This window comes from Xyrauchen texanus, chromosome 49 (assembly GCF_025860055.1).
Source record: "Xyrauchen texanus isolate HMW12.3.18 chromosome 49, RBS_HiC_50CHRs, whole genome shotgun sequence".
NCBI classification, from domain to species: domain Eukaryota; kingdom Metazoa; phylum Chordata; class Actinopteri; order Cypriniformes; family Catostomidae; genus Xyrauchen; species Xyrauchen texanus.
The window spans coordinates 11,637,577-11,657,510 of NC_068324.1; the positions used below are offsets into that span (position 1 = coordinate 11,637,577).

Sequence of the window (19,934 nt, forward strand, 5' to 3'; positions counted from 1 at the left end):
GCAACCACCCTTCAATGACCCAGAAAACCCAAGTAATCACCTAGAAATGCCCTAAATGCCACTCAGAACATCTTAGCAACCACATACCAATGCCCGGGCAAACACTTAAATTAAGACAAGCAACCATACTGGACTGATATTACATTAATTCTGCAATATTTGTTTAATGCTTGCTGTCTGGAAATGTTTTCTAAAGTCTCTGAAATTGACCTTTTGTCCTATTAAGAACAAAGCTTGAACTGAATAAATGAACTTGAATAACTGAATTGATTAAAAGGATTAAAATACTAGAGCCTTCTAGAAGTCTTAGATATGAAGTTGCTTTGCTCCTAAACAAAAAGGATTAATTAAATTGGCCACGCAGAAAAAGTGCAGTACTGCAATGTAACTGTTACGATGAAGCAGCGAGGCAGGCAAGGAGAGAGGATCTAAATGCAGGCTTCTTTATTAGGTAAACAAACACAAAGGAAAAACCCTCGATGGGGAAACAAACATAAACTAGAAGACTCGGGCAGGGGAAACATTCCAGGCTTGACAACATACAACGATAGACAAGGACTGGACAAAGAACCAGGGTATAAATACATAAACATAGGACAAAGGGGCCAATGAACAAACAGAACTCAAACAAGATAACAAGGTGATTAACAGAAGCAAAATGGCAAATTAACGAGGGCAGGTGCAAACAATGAATGGTGAACACGAAAGCTAACAAAGAGACTATGGAGTTACACAAGGGACAAAAGTGAAAACTAAGGAATGCAAAAGTGACAAAAATGGCAAACAAAAGGGCAACAGTGAAACAAGACAAGGTAATACATAACAGTAACATGCCTCAGCAATGACTTGGCACAGAGCTTAAATGGAAGAGATGGCTAATGCTTGTGTTTGTGATTTTCTGTGCTTAGACCTGCAGCCATGATGAGGACAAGCAAAATATCCTGTGTATCACTCCTTCCCTGAAGGGCCTCAATGTTCAGCCTCCTGTTGCCACAAAAATGACCTTTGTGTTAGATGGTTTCTCCACCGACCAATATGAACTACTATATGTAGAAGACCCCAAGTTTGAGGAGTTTCAGAAGCCCACCGTTTCACCAAGAGGCAACAAGAGCATTCTGGAGATTAAGGTAAGAGGGGCCAGTGGTGGTCTACAGGAAGACCTACAGTACATGTCCACTTGCACAAAATACATTTGCTCAATACTGCTCAAAATGCCCAGAGCTCTGCTGCTTTAGTGGTCTTCAGTATGGTCTATGATTTCTTACACTACAAAGTAACGATTATGGTTGTAGAAAAATCCAAACTTTATTTCTGAATGCCCAACTTATACATATGGTCTCAATATAAGACACTTTTAAAAATGTTAAAGCCAGTCACAGCCTATATACACTTAAAGTGTGAATTTGAAAGATTTAAAGACATAGTTCACCCAATAATTTACTCACACTCATGTTGTTCCAAAGCCTTATGACTTATATGGAACACATAAGAAGATAGGTATATTCAGTAGATCATTTTTAATACAACTGCAGTTGATAGCGACTCCCTTTAAAGCTTGTAAGAGAACCCAAAAGTATCATAAAAGTAGTCTGTGTGATTCATACATCATATTTCAAGTCTTCTGACGGCATTCGATAGGTTTTTATGAGAAACAACCTGAAATTTAAGTACATGTTTATTGAAAAGCTTGACATCTGTAGCATGTTCATGAGCGTCATAAGACAAGCTTGCAACCAAACAACTTTGCGTCGTATAATGGGATTGGAACAACATGTGGGTGAGTAAATTATGACAGAATTTTCATTTTTGGGGGAAATATCCCTTCAAGATTTTTAAACGTTTATTAAAGACGTCATAAAGATTCCTTAGCTTTTGATGCACAAGCCTGTCGTTCATCTCCCATAATGGTTTGAAAATGCCTACTCAACCCAACGCCAATGGACACATATTGTTAAATTTGATCTCAGACTAAACACACACAGTGATTCACACTGCTCATTGAGTTTTGAAGGAAACATTACTGAAACAAAACAGGAAGTTAAGTGTGTTTCCCACTGCGCACCTCCTGGCCCTTCCCCTGCTCTGTCACTCCATCTTTCACATTGTTCTCGGCCCCTGAAGATTATAGCCTCTGACACATTGATGGTAAGATCCTTTACATTGGCTAGGGTTGGTTGGTAAAAACCCCGGCATTTTAACAATGAAATATAATAGTAGAGTTATTCTTTCTTTCTTTTTCTTTTTTCAAAACTGCCACTCAATAGTCAAGCGCAGCTGTTGTGAAGAGGGGGGCAGCAGGGTCGCGTGAGATTCTACTTTTTCTTCCCATGCGAGACCTCGGTTTCAAATCCCTCCATGCCCCCTCGGGACCCTGTACGCACAGATACACACACACTAGGCATTCTGTACTTATCAGGCCCATTTAAAGGCACTATATATTCAATAATGGGTACAACTGCAGGCTCTGTTTAGCTTAATTGTCATTAAACTGCCTTATCACTCCGATCATGCACTCTCATTCCCATGCAGTTTGTTTGTTTAGATTTTGCAGCTTGATTTTTAAGGCCTTCTTTAAGGAAATACAATTTAACTTGGCAGTACTGCTGACACTCATGGGGTTTATCAAAATGTCAGAGATTGTGAGTGTTACAAGTGCCCGTCAAAATAGGGGTTTTGTCTAGGAGAGTTTGGCTCAGTTGCACTGAAGTTTGCTTATTTGCGTGTGTAACAGGTAAAGGATGGGCAAAGAGGAGGCGGGAACTGGCTGAGCAGTCAACAAAGTTTAATGAGAAACTCAACATAAATAAAACAAACATAAATAAAACAAACAAACACATGCAGCACAGCCACGTGCGTCTCTCTCTCTCTTTCTCTCTCTCTCTCTCTCTCTCTCTCTCTCTCTCTCTCTCTCTCTCTCTCTCTCTCTCTCTCTCTCTCTCTTTCTCTCTCGAACTTTGCTCCCAATTTTTTAATTACAATCTAATGCTTAAAAGTAATTCCAGTTTTTCCTATTTTTAGGGATAGTTAACCTACATTTCACCTGTCATATTTTTCTCACTCACATGTTGTTCCAAACCAGTTTGATTATTTTCTTCTACGTAACACAAAAGGAGATGTTTGGTAGAATGATAACCTCAGTCACTTTAAGTGCATCTTGTTTCCATACAATGAAAGTGAATGGTGAGTGAGGGTGTCATTCTGCCTAACATCTCTTCTCATTTTCTGAATTAAGAAAGTCACAGGTTTGGGACAACATAAGGGTGAGTAAATAATGCCAGAATTGTAATTTTTAGATTAACTATCTAACTACACTAAGTGATGCTATGATCATTTGTGTTTTGTGAATGGCTGTAAACTCCTCCAAATAAATTGTGTGTGTGTGTGTGTGTGTGTGCGTGCGTGCGTGTGTGTGTGCGTGTATTTGTGCGTCTGTTCACAATGGATCTCAGGCTGGCCTGTACTGTATGGTAACAGGTGCAAGAGTGGAGTGTGTCCAATATGCAAAGCCCAGGCTGTCATGTGAGGAATGTGATTGCTCTCTTTATTGCTTTCTGCTCTCCTCCGTACACCAGAACTGACTTGATTTTAAAGTGCACAGAGGGATAAATGCTGTGCTATTTAAATGCCCCATATATGCCTCTCAGCCATGGGGCAATTTAGAGAAAAGTGCAGACTGAAAGGCAACTTATGGAGGCTTTTCTATTCTGAAAAGGTGTTAATGAGTGCAAATGTTTATATATCGTGTTGCGTTTGTATGTTTCCATTGCTCTGTTCCAAAATCTAATGAGCTGCCTGTGTAGGGCATGCTCCTGACACAAAGGCTGTTCCAAACGGTAGGCAATTTAAACACGCTCCCTCCTAAGATACCCCAGTTTGGCCAAATTCTAACGCAGCATGTATCCTTAGTGGAAAGACAACACTGTAAAAAAATTCCTGTAGAAATTATTAATTTACTGGCAGCAGTTCGGATTATAGTAATTTTACTGTAAAAGCATTTACAGTAACATCCACCTTACCGTAAATTGTGTGTATATATATATATATATATATATATATATATATATATATATATATATATATATATGTTACAGCGTAAAATGTACAGTATTGTATTGTTTTCTTGCACCAGTATTATACTGTAGTACTAAAATGTACATTAATTGGTTGATCACTTTCTCCAGTTTATTTACTGGAATATAATATATACATATTATAGAACTGCAGTACTTTAACAATGCCAGTGAATAAATAAAAATGACAAAAAAATGTGACTTCAATAACTTTTATTATGCAATGGATCTTCAAAATGAAGTCAAATCATTAGTTATTTCATTGTATCATAATTAACTACATTCCCACTCCTTTCAGTTTCAATTAGAGCTTTAATTAAATGTAACATTCTGCATGTTTATACTAATAATGAACCTGAGTCACAGGTATGCAAGCATTTTCATTCTTGCAATAACATTTCAACTTTGTGCAAAATTGTTTTATTTTTGTTATGTATACCCTGTCTTGTTCCACCGTTGCCCTTTTGTTTACCATTTTTGTCACTTTTGTACTCCTTAGTTTTCACTTTTGTAGCTCCACAGTCTTCTTGTTAGCGTTCGTGTTCTCAGTCATTGTTTTCACCTGTCCTCATTAGTTTGCCATTTGCTTCTGTTTGTCATCTTGTTATCTTGTTTTGAGTTCTGGTTGTTCATTGGCCCCTTTGTCCCTTGTTCATGTATTTATACCCCGGTTTTTGGTTCAGTCCTTGTCTATCGTTGAATGTTTGTGAAACCCTGGTCTGTGTTCCCTGCCCGAGTTCTCTATTTATGTTTATTTCCCCACTGAGGGTTTTCCTTTGTGTTTTTGTGAACAATAAAGTAAGCTGCATTTGGATCCTCAACCTTCGTCTGCCTTCACTGCCTTACATTCGTGACAGAACGACTGACCACCATGGATCCAGCGGTCTTACGTGCCAGATACCACCTGCTCTGTCTGAGGCAAGAGGACCGTCCGATTGAGGCCCACGTCCGCGACTTCCTTGGTCTTGCGGCTGTTGCGGACTTCCCGGACACCTCCCTTGTTGTCTTCAGGGAAAACCTGAGTGGCTGGCTGAAGGAGCGGCTGCCGCCGGCATCACGCGGCTGGACTCTCCGCGACTTCCTGGAGTTGACCTTATTGTTGTGCGGCTCCCCGTTCACTGTGGGCCATGCTGGGAAGGACCCTACCTCCCCACCTACTGTGGAGACTCTTCAGCCGTCCCAGGCTCTCCCTGTTACGCCTGCCCCGGTCTGCGAGCCAGAGCCCACGCATGTCACGGTAAGCGAGCCAGAGCCTATGCATGTCACGGTGAGCGAGCCTGCGCCCACGCCTGCCCCGGTCTGCGAGCCAGAGCCCACGCATGTCACCGTCAGCGAGCCGGAGCCCTTGCCAGCCACGGCCAGCGAACCTGAAGCCACGCTGACCAGGAACAGCGTCCCAGCTTCGCCAGTCGCATCAGCCCGGAGGAAGAGGAGAAGGGGAAAGGTCTCTGCTCTCCAGCCTCCGCCTGCCGCAGCCCCGTGCCCTAAACCCCTCTTGGCTCTGCCCTCAGCGCCCAGCGAACCCAAGCCGGCGCATACCATGGTAACCCAGCCAGAGCCTGTCGCCTCGACCGTCCCCGAGCCAGCGCCTGTCGCCTCGACCGTCCCCGAGCCAGCGCCTGTCGCCTCGACCGTCCCCGAGCCAACGCCTGTCGCCTCGACCGTCCCTGAGCCAGCGCCAGTAGCCATGACCGTCCAAGAGCCAGCGCCAGTAGCTACGACCGTCCAAGAGCTAGCGCCAGTAGCCACGACCGTCCAAAGGCCAGCGCCAGTGGTCGCGCCCGTCCAAGAGTCAGCTCCGCCTTCCGAGCTTCCCAGTGCTCCGCCTTCCGAGCTTCCCAGAGCTCCGCCTTCCGAGCTTCCTAGTACTCTGCCTTCCGAGCCTTCCGAGCTTTCCAGAGCTCCGCCTTCCGAGCTTCCTAGTACTCTGCCTTCCGAGCTTTCCAGAGCTCCGCCTTTCGAGCTTCCTAGTACTCTGCCTTCCGAGCCTTCCAAGCTTTCCAGAGCTCCGCCTCCCGAGCTTCCTAGAGCTCTGTCCTCCGAGCTTCCCGAGTTTTCCAGAGCTCCGCCCCCCGAGCCTCCCAGGGCTCCGTCTCTCAAGTCTCTCAAGTCTTCCAGGGCTCCTCCTCCCGAGCCTTCCAGGGCTCCGTCTCTCGAGCCTCTCGAGCCTCCCGAGCCTTCCAGGGCTCCGCCTCTCAAACCTCTCGAGCCTTCCAGGGCTCCGCCTCTCAAGTCTCTCGAGCCTTCCAGGGCTCCGTCTCTCAAGTCTCTCGAGTCTTCCAGGGCTCCTCCTCCCGAGCCTCCCAGGGCTCCACCTCTCAAACCTCTCGAGCCTTCCAGGGCTCCTCCTCCCGAGCCTCCTAGGGCTCCGCCTCTCAAATCTCTCGAGTCTTCCAGGGCTCCGTCTCTCAAGTCTCCCGAGCTTTCCAGAGCTCCTCCTCCCGAGCCTCCTGGGGCTCCGCCTCTCAAGCCCCTCGAGCCTTCCAGTGCTCTGCCTCTCAAGCCTCTCGAGCCTCTCGAGCCTTCCAGGGCTCCACCTCTCAAGTCTCTCGAGTCTTCCAGGGCTCTGTCTCTCAAGTCTCCCGAGCTTTCCAGAGCTCCTCCTCCCGAGCCTCCTGGGGCTCCGCCTCTCAAGCTTCTCGAGCCTACCAGGGCTCCAATGCAAAATGTAGCAAAACAGGCCCAAACCATGATACTACCACCACCAGATGGGATGGGATATGGTTCTTATGCTGGAATGCATTGTTTTCCTTTCTCCAAACATAAAGCTTCTCATTTAAACCAAAAAGTTATATTTTGGTCTCATCTGTCCACAAAACATTTTTCAATAGCCTTCTGGGTTGTCCACGTGATCTTTAGCAAACTGCAGACAGGCAGCAATGTTCTTTTTGGACAGCAGTGGCTTTCTCCTTGCATCCCTGCCATGAAAACTATTGTTGTTCAGTGTTCTCCTGATGGTGGACTCATGAACATTAACATTAGCCAATGTGAGAGAGGCCTTTAGTTGCTAAGAATTTACCCTGGGTTCCTTTGTGACCTCACAGACTATTACACGCCTTGCTCTTGGAGTGATCTTTGTTGGTTGACCACTCCTGCAGAGGGTAACAGTGGTCTTGAATTTCCTCCATTTCAGCACAATCTGTCTGGCTGTGGATTGGTGCATGGAGTCCAAACTCTTTAGAAATGTTTTTGTAAATTTTCCAGCCTGATGTGCATCAACAACTCTTTTTCTAAGGCCCTCAGAAATCTCCATTGTTAATGCCATGATACACTTCCACAAACATGTGTTATGAATCAGACTTTGATAGATCCCTGTTCTTTAAATAAAAAAGGGTGCCCACTCACACCTGATTGTCATTCCATTGTTGACTTTAATTTCACATTCAAATTAACTGCTAATCATAGAGGTTCACATACTTTTGCCACACACAGTTTGTAGTATCCAGATTTTCGAACTGTTATATCAACTGTAAGTTATATAATTGATTATGTCACTTTTTTAAATGAAAAGTGCTTACATCTGCGAAACAGTGAATCATCCTTTTCTTTAAAGCAAGTCATCAAATGGTATCTGGAAAAACACTGTAAAGCTCAGGCGTCTGCACAGATAGATTTCTAGCAGAACATTTATGATTTCTTCTATGATGAAATGGATGACCTCAATCAAAAATAATGATTTTTACAGTTACTATTTTGACATTCAAATTCAAGTTCTTCAGACACCGTTTGCAAACAGTTTTTCTCTCTCTGTCTGGAGAGCATAATTTTCAGATATTAATTATGTCACATATGTACCAAAACACAGAAAGTCTGTAAAATTATACCACATCCACATTAATACATTTGCAATTTGAAAACTATTTCCATTACCGCATACTTTTTTGAAAAACGATAGTGTCTGAATTCCAAAGCCTTGGGCTGCCTAATCAGAAAATGGCTTACTCGATGGCATGTTTTCAAATAAAGGGGATTCTCAAGGAAAATGGTCTCAGAACAGTTTGAAAAGTACCTTATTTTCATCCTACCTTCATATACAGCATCAGAAGCCAGCATTTTGAGATTTTTTTGGCGCAGCTGTTGTGAACGTACAGGGGGACTCCAGAATGAGACAACATTGCTCGCAGACATGCATTTTGAATCATTTTGTTAGCGTTAAGCCCAGCGTAAAATCTCCACTAGCTAACTATCTAGTAACTAATCTTATGGTGAAGTTAACATGTGGGGAAAATCACGTAAAACTACAAACACATAAAATTTTTTAAATAGGCCTCAACTACACGCACCTATTCAAGCCATTCCAAAGTGGTTCACAACTTCACATGCTGTTAAGTTCACACAAATACTGGTTAACAAAAATTTTCAATTTCATGTTGAAGTTTAGAGAGATGAGGTTTATGTAAAAAAATGTATATGCTCTCTGGTGGCCACACAGTGAAGCCTGAGGCAAATGGGAAGCCTAACGCATTACTTAAAGTTTTTTTTAAAGAACTGGTAAAAATTTAAAGGTGAGGGGAAAATATTATAAAAGATAATTAAATATCAGAAACAATGATAATGAAATATCAGCAAACACCCATTATGTTCTCTCTCTGACTTTTCAGCGTGAAAAATTGTCACATGTCATTGATCAGTTTTTCTCGTGCTCAATTTTACTGTATTTGGATTTACACTAAATTAAAAATGCTGTATTTTAATACCACTCAGTGTATTTACTCATAATGCAACTGTGAAATACCATAGCATACTGTGTAATCACTCCTCAGTAATACACTGTTCATAATACAGTAAAATACTGCCTGATTTACAGAAATTGCTAACAGTGAATTTCATATTTCATTGACAAACTCAGAAAATAATAAATCCTAGATGGTGGACAAGGCCAGAGAAGTATCAATTTTAAAGTTTCTAAGAAAATAGTATAGCGAAATTAAAAATGTATTATTCTACCCAGCATTTGCCATGTATTTTTATGCTTATTTGAAGCCATTCAGACCAAATGTGTTCTTGCGTTAAAAAAATTTACATCTTAGAAATGTGCCGCTCGTGCACAAGATGTTAAAATAACAGATAGGTGCAACACAATGGTCAAAAATGTGACTAGTGCATGTTTCATAGAAAATATATTTTAAAATAGCATATGAATACTAAAGCACAGTCCCTTAAGAGTACCACGTCATTCAAAAATTGAGAATCAAAAATCTTTCTGTTTCTTTCTCTTATTTCCACCACAGGTCCCTCCTGTGGATCAAGAGGCAGTGAAAAACGGAGAGGTCCTGAGAGTTTCGAACCGGACTTGTGAGAGCGTTACTCTGGTGGGCAACACACTTGAATGCACTGTGCCCATGGAGCTCCAGACAGCCACTAAAGAGCTGGAGGTGGAGGTACACGACTTCATCTCTCTCTTTTTCTCTCTCCTTCTCTCTTCCGCTACAGACCACTCCAATCCAGACTGCTCCCATAAGAGCCACTCGTGAGCCAACTCTGCCCTATTACACTCTTGTTCCAGCAGCCTTTCACTGCCTTAGTCTCTCTGTCTCTCAAAGTACCTAGCATAAAATAGTTCTGATCTTCCCTGAGAAAGCCATGTGATAGTCTCCCATATCCAGACTTTGGAAAGTCTGGTCCACATTACAGCTTTTTCTGCTTGTTTTTGCCCATCTAGACAGGAAGAGAAATCTCAAATCTAGTGTTTAGTTTTTTCTCAAAAGCATTAATTGCATCAACCCGGTACCTTGTAAACATGACTATGTTTATACGACCGAAAAAGTTGGGACAGTATGAAAAATGCTAATAAAAACATTTGTAAATTATATTCACCCTTAGCTCTATTGAAAGCACTACAACTAAACATTATATGATGTTTTACCTTGTGAATTTCATAGTTTTTTTGTTATGTACAATAATTTCAAAGCAGATGATTGCAACATGCTGGAGACAGGGGCATTTTAAGATTTATAACACTTTGACGAGTTGAAATAATAAGGCGATGTGAAACAGGAGATGTTAAACAGGTGAGGTAATCGTGTCATCGCCTGTTTAAGGAGCCTCCAAAAACAGCCTAGTCCTTCAAGAGGATCGTTCAAGACTTCTCATTTGCCAACAGATGCTTCAGCAAATAATCCAGCACTTTGAGAACAATGTTTCACAAAGACAAACTGGAAGGATTTTGGCCATTTCACCCTCTACAGTGCACAATATAGTTACAAGATTCAAGGAATCTGGTCAAATCTCTGTGCGTAAAGGGTAAGACGAAAACCAATTCTGAATATGCGTGATGTCTTAAAAAGCATCATTCATCTGTATCATGAACATGGGTTTGGGATTAGTAAACCTTTATTAGTCAACACCACTTGCCGCTGCATCCACAGAAAGCTTTTCTATGCAAAGCAGAAGCCGTACATCAACACTGTCCAGAAGCGATTTTGACTTCTCTGGGCCCGGTCCCATCTTAGATGGAAAGTAAAGCAGTGGAACCATGTTTTTTGGTCAGATGAGTAAACATTTCAAATAGTTTTTGAAAAACACAGCCGTCGTGTTCTCTGGGCCAAAGAGGAAAATTACCATCCAAGCTGTTATAAGCGTCAGGTTCAAAAGCCGGTGTCTGTATGAGCCAGGGTGTGTCAGTGCCCATGGCATGGGTAACTTGCACATCTGTGAGAACACCATTAATGCAGACAGATAAGTACAATTTTTAAAAATTATTTTCTAGGGACATCCCGGAATTTTCAGCAGGACAACTTCAAACCACATACTGGCCGAATAATCAGAGATTGTGGGTGCTAGATTGGCCTGCCTGCAGTCCTGACCATCTCCAATTGAGAATGTGTAGTGCAGCTGAAGACCTACATAATGGATGAATGAGGGAAAATTCCACTTTTTAAACTTAAACTTGTGTCTTCAGAGCTTAAATGCTTAATAAGTGTTTTTAGAAAAAATGGTGATGTTTCACAATGGTAAAAAAAACAATGAAAATGGACTGCTTAAAAAAACTGTGTGCTCTGACCCCCCAAAGGTTGCATAAAGCTAATTAATCAGATTGGAACTGCCAATTTCTGCCAGCTCCTTCCATTTTAGTGTGCAATATGTATCAGGCAGTTGTTGACATGTACACAGGCCTTTGTTCACTGAGTTTTGGGTTGCCAGTTCCCAATGGTTGTCAAATGTTTCCATACCACATATTTTCTCAACATATTCCCTTCTAATAGACCCTGGATACAAGCAACAGAATCAATAATTAATTTCCTGATAGGTGTTCATATTGTCATTTTTATATACCAAGCCCCACCTGATAAGATGCCTGTCTTATAGTTCCTTTCTGATCACCATTAGCTCAACAAGAACATTAAAAAAACCCACAAAAAAAAACGTTTCAGGCCCCGACGCCGGCCCCAGACAGACAGTCTGATATGATTGGTACAAAGATCAAGGAAACGTTGGTCTCAGCGTAAAGTGCTTATCTGTCAGAGGGAGACGAACAGTGTGCGTGTGACACGATGCTCTAATCTGACCCCATCACAATACCACGCAGTGAATCTAATCTCGGCCCAAACTCAATAACACTCAGCCATATAAGAGAAGCTCAATCTCTGATCCAATTTCCCCTCCTGCCTGCAGTGGATGTGTGCGTTTCATTTTGCTATGCTGCTTTTTTGACCAATGAAGCAGTTGTGTAGTCTTGCAAAAAAAAGGGGATGCAGGTTTGGGGTGTTGTCTGTTATTTTAGACTGTACTTTACTGTTACTGTAGACTGCATAATCTGCATATAGAGAGCTGCAGAACTTCAACTCTGTACATATTGTAAATGGGTCATTCCTATTTTTTGGTGACATTCCGACTTTGAAACTTTTGAAAAATAAAACTTACTTTAAGAGTCTCTTCATGTTTCATCATTACATGGACATATTAAAGATTGTATTAGTTATACTGGTTAAGCTAAATTACTAAAACAAATGTATATATCCATCCAGTTAAATGGGCAGCATCAGGGTGGACATTTAGTGGATAAATGAACCACTACATGGCCTGAGAATGATATCTAGGAAACATATTTGTAAACTAATATGTATGATTTTATTTCTGTTAACATAAATACTGTATATTGACATTTTTAAATTATATATATAACAGTATTATAAAATGAATACAACAACATAAAACATATATATATATATTTCTACCAATCTATCTATCTATCTATCTATCTATCTCTATATATATTATTATTATTATTTTATATATAATAATTTGTTTGTTTGTTTGTTTTTTTACTGTGATATCTTCTTCCAATACTGGGTTGATACTAATTATTAATCAGCCCAATGTTGGTAAAATGTTACTAAAATTGGTCAACATTGTAATGGTAACTGACATATTCCCTAGAAAGCATCCCTAGAAAATGTACATTACCACAGTGCAAAAGTCTAATGTAAAATATGTGTGCATTGCAGTGGAAGCAGGCCACATCCTCTGTAATCCTGGGTCATGTGGTGTTGGCTCAAGACCAGGACTATAGGATACTGATCACAGGTGGCATCTGTGTGTTCATTTTACTGCTGCTCCTGATCGGAATCTTTGTTTGGATCAAAAGGAAGAAGCATATTGATGGTATGAGGCTGTGTGTTTTTGTATTGGTGTGCATGTGTATGTGTTTTTGATAAGGTATACAGTATAAGGTTTTTGATGCCTCCTGTTGAAAAGTTCCATATCATTTGTATAGTTATAGATAAATGATATATATCAGATATAATGTAAATATTGCAGGCTGGAACACTTTACCATTTAAAACAGATATTCTGTTGAACATAAGCTTGTGAGCTATTACATGCATTTTGAAACAAAGCTTGCCTTCCATAATTACTTAAGCTTAACTGCAACCTCTGATTCCAGCTGCTTCATAGTCAGAGGAGTTGCACTTCCTTGCTGAGTCTGTTTTTTTATTTTAAATTAACTTAATGAGAATAGAATGAAAGCATAAGATAAAGAGAGACATAGTTGTTTCTGTTGGGGTTGACGCTGCTGATATCCATGGTGGAGCGACCTGTCCCTTTTTTCTCACCTCTCAGTATTCTCTCCCTTGGTCTCTCTCTCTCTCTCACCCTCTATCTCTGGTTGTAGATTTAGCTAAGGCTATGGTTTGGTATGACGGCCGGGCTCACATTCCACACTTGGACATGTTGGCAAACGCGAGGAGTGTCAGTCCGACTAATGAAATGGTCTCTCACGAGTCGGTGGACTATAGAACCACTTTGCTTGAGGGTATGTTCTCACGCTTCGCTGCCTCCCGCTCAAAACACACTGCTGGTGGAGGGTTGCCATCTCTGCTTATCTCAGACCAGCTAAAGTCCCTTTAAAGCAACTCAGGTCACTCGGGGGCCATATTTGTAATGCCTCTGGGCAGCTATTTTCCAGTCATGCAAATACAGCTAATATCTACATGAATGGGTAAGACAGAAATATCCAAAATGACTGGTCAAGATTTCATTCAAATTACATATTTCAAATCAGCAATAAAATCTGACAACAATGGTATCTTAAATATGCAAATTCAAATCGCTATTTTTCAGGCTAATGTACATTCTTGAGTAAACTAACTCTTTGAACTGTAAAGTGGGTCGTCTATTCCTACAGATGCCATATTTTGCATTACGATTTTTCCCATGAATAAAAATGACCCTTCTCATCCTCATAATGGACCAGATTTGTTGTTACAGGTTAGGATCTGGATAGGGACGGCTGGTCTTAGATCACCACTGAAAGGCAACTTTTATCCAGTTCTCCAAACACAAATTTTCTGAACTTACTCTCCACTGTCTTTGAAGTGATTGCATGTTCCCTTGCTTTGCCTTCTTTCTTCTCTAAAAAGACAAGAAAAAATCTCTGCCTTTCACCCTCTCATATGTAAAGGCGAGTGTAGAATTTCCTCCTCTCTTTGTAGTTCATGTAATGACCATGCCTCCCAGACTTTCTCCGCTTTGTTCAAGTGACCCCAGGCCTCTGTGAGCAAGTCATTGACCTTTTGACCCCCTTGCTTTGCAGACCAAAACTTGCCTCTGTCGCAGACAGAGTCTTGTCGGCCTCATCTCTACGCCCATGCCCATGTGGATCTGTCCCCCATGCTCGGGGCGATGGAAGGGGACATGGCATCTCCGCTGTTGCCCTCTAACGCACCCATTGATTTGGGCAGCCTCCACCCTGAGTTGCTGAAAGAGGTGCAGTATGTGGTTATTGCCCGGGAAGATCTGCTTTTACACATGAATGAGATCATCGGGCGAGGTGAGGGAACAAACATATATACAGCGTTTATTTATCAGTGTTAAAATTATTATCCTGATTGCTTGATGACATACACTGTACACATTGTAGCTGCAAGGCAGTTTCTCCCATGCATTTAATAATGTGCCAAATTTCACTCACAAACCTTTAACGTTACTTAGGGCGGTCACATTTATGATTATTGGCTGAAGATGAATTGTCATACAAACTGTCATAATTGAGATGAATGTGTTAATGTGTTCATTAAGCTTAGACTGAAAGTGAAATTAACAAAACAAACAATATAATAATTTAAAAATAATTCAAATTTAAATGTAAAAACAATTTTCTTCAGTTTTCTAGTCACTTAGAATAATCTTAAGACACACTTACACCTTAAGAAGTAATATATTTATATTTAACTTGTAATCATATAATAAAATATGTAATTTCCTTGAAGTCTTAGACAATTCTGAAAATATTGCACAGGATTAGAATAACGAAAAATAATATTTATATTTTATTTTCATTATTAAATATTTTAATTATGTATAATTTTGGTCAACGTAAATCTAACATTCACACTGTTGTTTTTGGAACTCAGAACTGTAATATAATATAACATTACATTATATTATATTATATTATTCACTTTCACATGTTATTAAACCATGAGCCTTGATTTTAGATAAAGGCTGCTTTGAGTTTAGTGCGGGTCTGTGAGACAGTCTTTCTCTGTGAGTTCATCTGGAGTGCTCACAATATATGCATATTTTCTACTATTTGCACTAGATCGCCAGAAAAAATCATGTAAAAACGCAGCATTCATGGTATTTGCCTAAAATTAGAGTACACAATAATCGCAGTTATCTCAAATAAGATCAAATAATATCGATCAGGATATTATTTAATCATCACGACAGGCCTACTGTTACTGTTGTAGTATTTGTCATTTTTCTTGGTGTTCACTATAGTGTCTAAGTATTACTATTACACTAACTACACTTTAGCAACTGTATTGCAACTCTCTAGCAGCCACGCATGCACATCACCCCAGCATCATGGCTGTGAGTTTTGCCTGGGCAAGAAACATAAGAGTTGAAAAATCTGGTTTCCTTTTATTGTTACTGTAAATGCAATCTGCAAACACATCTGGCGGTGTAGGCAAGTTGAAAAATGGTGTGCTACATGAAATCCAATAGCTCAAATTAGTGATTAAGAAGAAGGAATCCATTTCAGACGTGGTTAAACTCAGAAAAGTTAAAAGGTTGAATAGTGGCAATAAGCCCGGCAGGTGTCATTTGAACGTCAAATTGCCTGTATTCTCATTGTACTACAGAGAAGTGTGGGTGTGAACTTGTATATCAAATTTACGTTGGGGCTCAGGTGAAAACCACTCTCTAGTCCTCCCCTACACCCTTACACAAAAAGCCTTAAAAACCCACCAACCCTGTGGGAAAAACAAGCCCAACATGTGTTTGTGTATGTGACACAAAGCGATTTATAGAGCGAGAGGAAGAGGCCATGCATGCATGTGTGTGTGTGTGTTAACGTGCGAGTATGTTGGGGTACTCAGTGTGGCACTGGCATGTGTTGTGATTTGTTCCTGTGTTAAATTCCAGGCTCATTATTGGGCCATCTCAGGGCTCTGTGCCGGTAATCTGACTCGGCTGCCATCTGGTAAGACGTGATAGCAGCAGCAGAGAGAGATTACAGCACTCCATGCTCCATTAATTCAGCACAACACCCCGACTCTCTCTCACTCTCTATTCAGTCAGGGATCTCTGTGCTCTCATTAGAGAAAACACCTAGCTCCAACACTCATAATTGGTTAATTTGTCAGTGAAACGCCACACTGTACTCTAGACTTTCTGTAAGATTTAGCTGCACAATTCACTGTATTTTTCAATTACTTTCTATGATAGTCCTTTCCAGCATATTACTTTCCATTACTTTGATGTTGTTTCAAACTAGTATCACTTTTTCTCTTCTGTATTACTCAAAAAGTGATTTAAGACTTTAAGGACTTTTAGGACTGCCTCAAGCTGCATTCACACTGCCAGCGACAAAACAACCTCATCTCATTCATTGTCAATGAGAGCTGGCAACTTCTGGCAACATGAGCGAAGACGACCATTGGTGACCAGATATGGACATGTCCAGCGATGCGACAAAGTTGAGAAATGTTTAACTTTATGAAAATGAAGAGTGACTTTCGGGAGCGACAGCCAATACGAGAGAAGATGGTAGAACTCAAGTGATCCTAATATTTTAATAATAATATGAATTGTAAAGAAACAGTGCTGTTTAAACTCTTCATAAATACCACTAGCGACCGAACCGCCAGCCACTGGCGACAGGCAGTTAAAAAGTAGCTGGCAGTGTGAACACAGCTTCAGTCACCTTTCACTTTTACAATGAAAGTGAATGGTGACTGAGGCCATCATTCTGTCTAACATCTTTTGTGTTCCACAGAAGAAAGTCATACAGGTTTGGAATGACATGAGCTTGCTTGGGTGTTCTAAGTGGTTGCTACCTGTAGGTGAATGCTCACTGGTCCAAGACTAAAGCTCATCCCGAGTCTCAATGATATTCTGGTTCCTTAAAATGGCATGGGTTCCCTTTTTCAATGTAAAACTATGCATTTTTTTTTCTCATCTTGTGTCCCCCAGATGAAAGTCCAATCACATAAATCAAAATAGATCAGGATTTGTGGTATCATTTATGTCCATAGCATAAACAGTACAGGACAAGGTTTGCATTTTTTATACTTAAAATTAATACTTTGGGAAAGGGTAAGTTTGTTTAAACCACAAATGTAATGCTCAGAACTAAATTGTATTGAGTCCAACTGAAATGAACTGCATTTATAGGTTGTCAGGAGATGACATATGGTGCCTTTAGTGCTGATATCACTTCCTAAGAGAGTACAGATATCCATATTGGTGCCTGTGTAAATGCAACATACTGTAGTTGTTTAACGCTCCATCATCATAATGCTTGAGACAGAGCAAGTGCACTACTAACATAATATATTCACACTGATGCATTTGTTGCAGCTTTCATTGTTCTTGGCCATACATGATACACACCTGCTATGCCAACACTGTTCAGACAGAAAAACCTCTGATAGATTGATGTAATAATCATCGCTCTGCATCTTTTCCTGTCTTTGTGCGCACCAGGGCACTTTGGCTGTGTGTTCCATGGAACCCTGCTAGAACCAGATGGCCAGAAGCAGCACTGTGCAATCAAGTCCTTAAACAGTGAGTTTGACAACACAAGTGTGCATTAAAGTGGTACAGTGAATTGAGGTATTTTAGTTTTGGAAGTTTTAAACACATTCAAATCACTCTTATAAAATGGATACAGTACCACCTCTAAAATCTTATTGGATGAGCCACATTCAAAGCAATTGTAAAATAGAAAATAGGCAATCTGTTAAAGCCAATGTGTGCCACTTCTTTGGATGTTAAAATACTTTTTCCAATCTTAGCTTAATAAGAAGTGACAACTACAAGAACAACCATGTAGAGGCTGACATACCTGAAAAGTGTAACTCTGCGGTGCTTTCTATTTGTTTGAGCATAGCAACACAGAACCATAGGCTCAACCAATGCTATGAGTTTGGGCAGGTACTATCTGTTTGGTGACCAATGGAGAAGGGACAGAGTTCGAGAAACCTGTTTGAAAGCAATCAATAATTTTGCAATGCCGTTTGGTGAAACTAGTGGTGTAGAAATAACAGAATTTAAAGGGATAGTTCACCCAAAAAAAGATAATTATCATTTACTCACCCTCATGCCCTCCCAGATGTGTATGACTTTCTTCAGCAAAACACAAAGATTTTTAGAAGAATATTTCAGCTCTGTAGGTCCATACACAATGCAAGTGAATGGTGATCAGACCGTTGCAGCTCCAAAAATTACCTTCTTAAAATATTTCTAAAAATCTTTGTTTGTGTTCTGCTGAAGAAAGAAAGTCATACACATCTGGGATGGAGTGAGGGTGAGTAAATGATGAGAGAATTTAAATTTTTAGGTGAACTATCCCTTTAAGGTGGTTTAGGCACTACGCTTTGCATTTACTATCTTAAAATCACTGTAACACATGGCCTTGTGACTTATTGTTTTAAAAACAACCCAAAAACTTGAAAGTATTAAATAGAAAGAAACATTCCCCAAATGTGATACAGAATTTTTTATATATATATGTATAGTATATATTACAAAACTGTTGAGTAGTTATGCTGCCTATTCATTTTATATAGGCTGTATTTCTGATTTTCACTTTACTGAGATATGATATAAGAAACCTGAGGCTGTTTTTTTTTTTATCCATTTTTTCCACAATTTGGAATGCCCAGTTCTCACTACTTAGTAGGTCCTTGTGGTGGTGCGATTGCTCACCTCATTCCGGGTGGTGGAGGATAAGTCTCAGTTTCCTCCGATTCCGAGACAGTCAATCCGCGCATCTTATCACATGGCTCGCAGTGTGGAGACACTGCGGAGGCTCATGCTACTCTCTGCAAACCATGCACAGCTTACCCTGCACCCCATTGAGAACGAGAATCCCTAATCGCGACCACAAGGAGGTTACCCCATGTGACTGTACCCTCCCTAGCAACCGGGTCAATTTAGTTGCTTAGGAGATCTGGCTGGAGTCACTCAGCATGCCCTGGATTCGAACTCACGACTCCAGGGGTGGTAGACAGCATCAATATTTGCTGAGCTACTCAGGCCCCAACATGAGGCTGTTTTAATATGACTGTATGATGAAGATGATGATGATAAATGCACAGCAGAGCCGCCATGTAACATTAGAGATGCCTCTAATCACGTAACATGTCAAGGAGAGCTCTTAGATTTATGACCTGAGCTTTGTTCTCTTTCTCTGTTTGCTTGCAGAATTAAGGCTTGTTTCAACACTGTTGCCCAACTATAAATGTAGTCCTTTTTTACATTGGGCAACATTTTGACAAGCTTTGTTTTATTTTTTTTTGCTTTTAAGACGAGTCAGAAAACACAAGTTGAATAAATAATAAAAGGAATTGATCAAATAAAGTGAGCTTTTTGAGGATACCAGCAGTGATCAGTGTTGCATAGAATGCCTCATTGGTCAAGATCAGTCTACTATAGGGATGGCAGTTTTCAGACATTTTCATAAATTGATTGTCGTGGAAATCAACGATCAATTAATTGATTGATCGTTAACATTAATACTGCAAAACGCACGTGGAGGACTCACATGAATAACGTGTGTGTAGCCTACTGTTTAAATTAAAATGATTACACTTAAGAAATGCAAGTATTGAAAATGTCCACTTAAAATATTATTAGTTCAGTGCATTTTAATACATTTAGTCAATGTTTACACAAATGTGTCAGTTGTTTACTGTTAATGAATTACTGTTAGTATAACTTGTAAACCAGATATAGAAATCGTTTACATATTTGAGTTCATTAAAACTTCACGTTATGGATCATGGGATATTTCGGACCTTTGGGCATATTTTTTTATTTGAAATTACAATACACGCTGCGTAAACACAGTAGTCTACATTACATACAGTGTGTGATGAGATGTCAGCAGAATCTGCTTTCCTGGCAATCA

At 40.4% G+C, this 19,934-nt stretch overlaps 1 protein-coding gene across 2 annotated transcripts in view; it reads left to right on the forward strand.

Annotated features, from left to right (window-relative positions):
• met (MET proto-oncogene, receptor tyrosine kinase) overlaps positions 1-19,934 on the forward strand; it is a 77,703-nt gene that overhangs the window by 46,152 nt on the left and 11,617 nt on the right. Inside the window, exons 11-16 of one of the 2 annotated variants that reach the window (XM_052123206.1) lie at positions 909-1,127; positions 9,302-9,451; positions 12,518-12,674; positions 13,185-13,325; positions 14,106-14,342; positions 17,507-17,587. In XM_052123206.1, coding sequence (XP_051979166.1) covers positions 909-1,127; positions 9,302-9,451; positions 12,518-12,674; positions 13,185-13,325; positions 14,106-14,342; positions 17,507-17,587 — 985 coding nt within the window. The remainder of the gene's footprint in view (positions 1-908; positions 1,128-9,301; positions 9,452-12,517; positions 12,675-13,184; positions 13,326-14,105; positions 14,343-17,506; positions 17,588-19,934) is intronic. The other variant, XM_052123207.1, reaches the window with a different exon arrangement.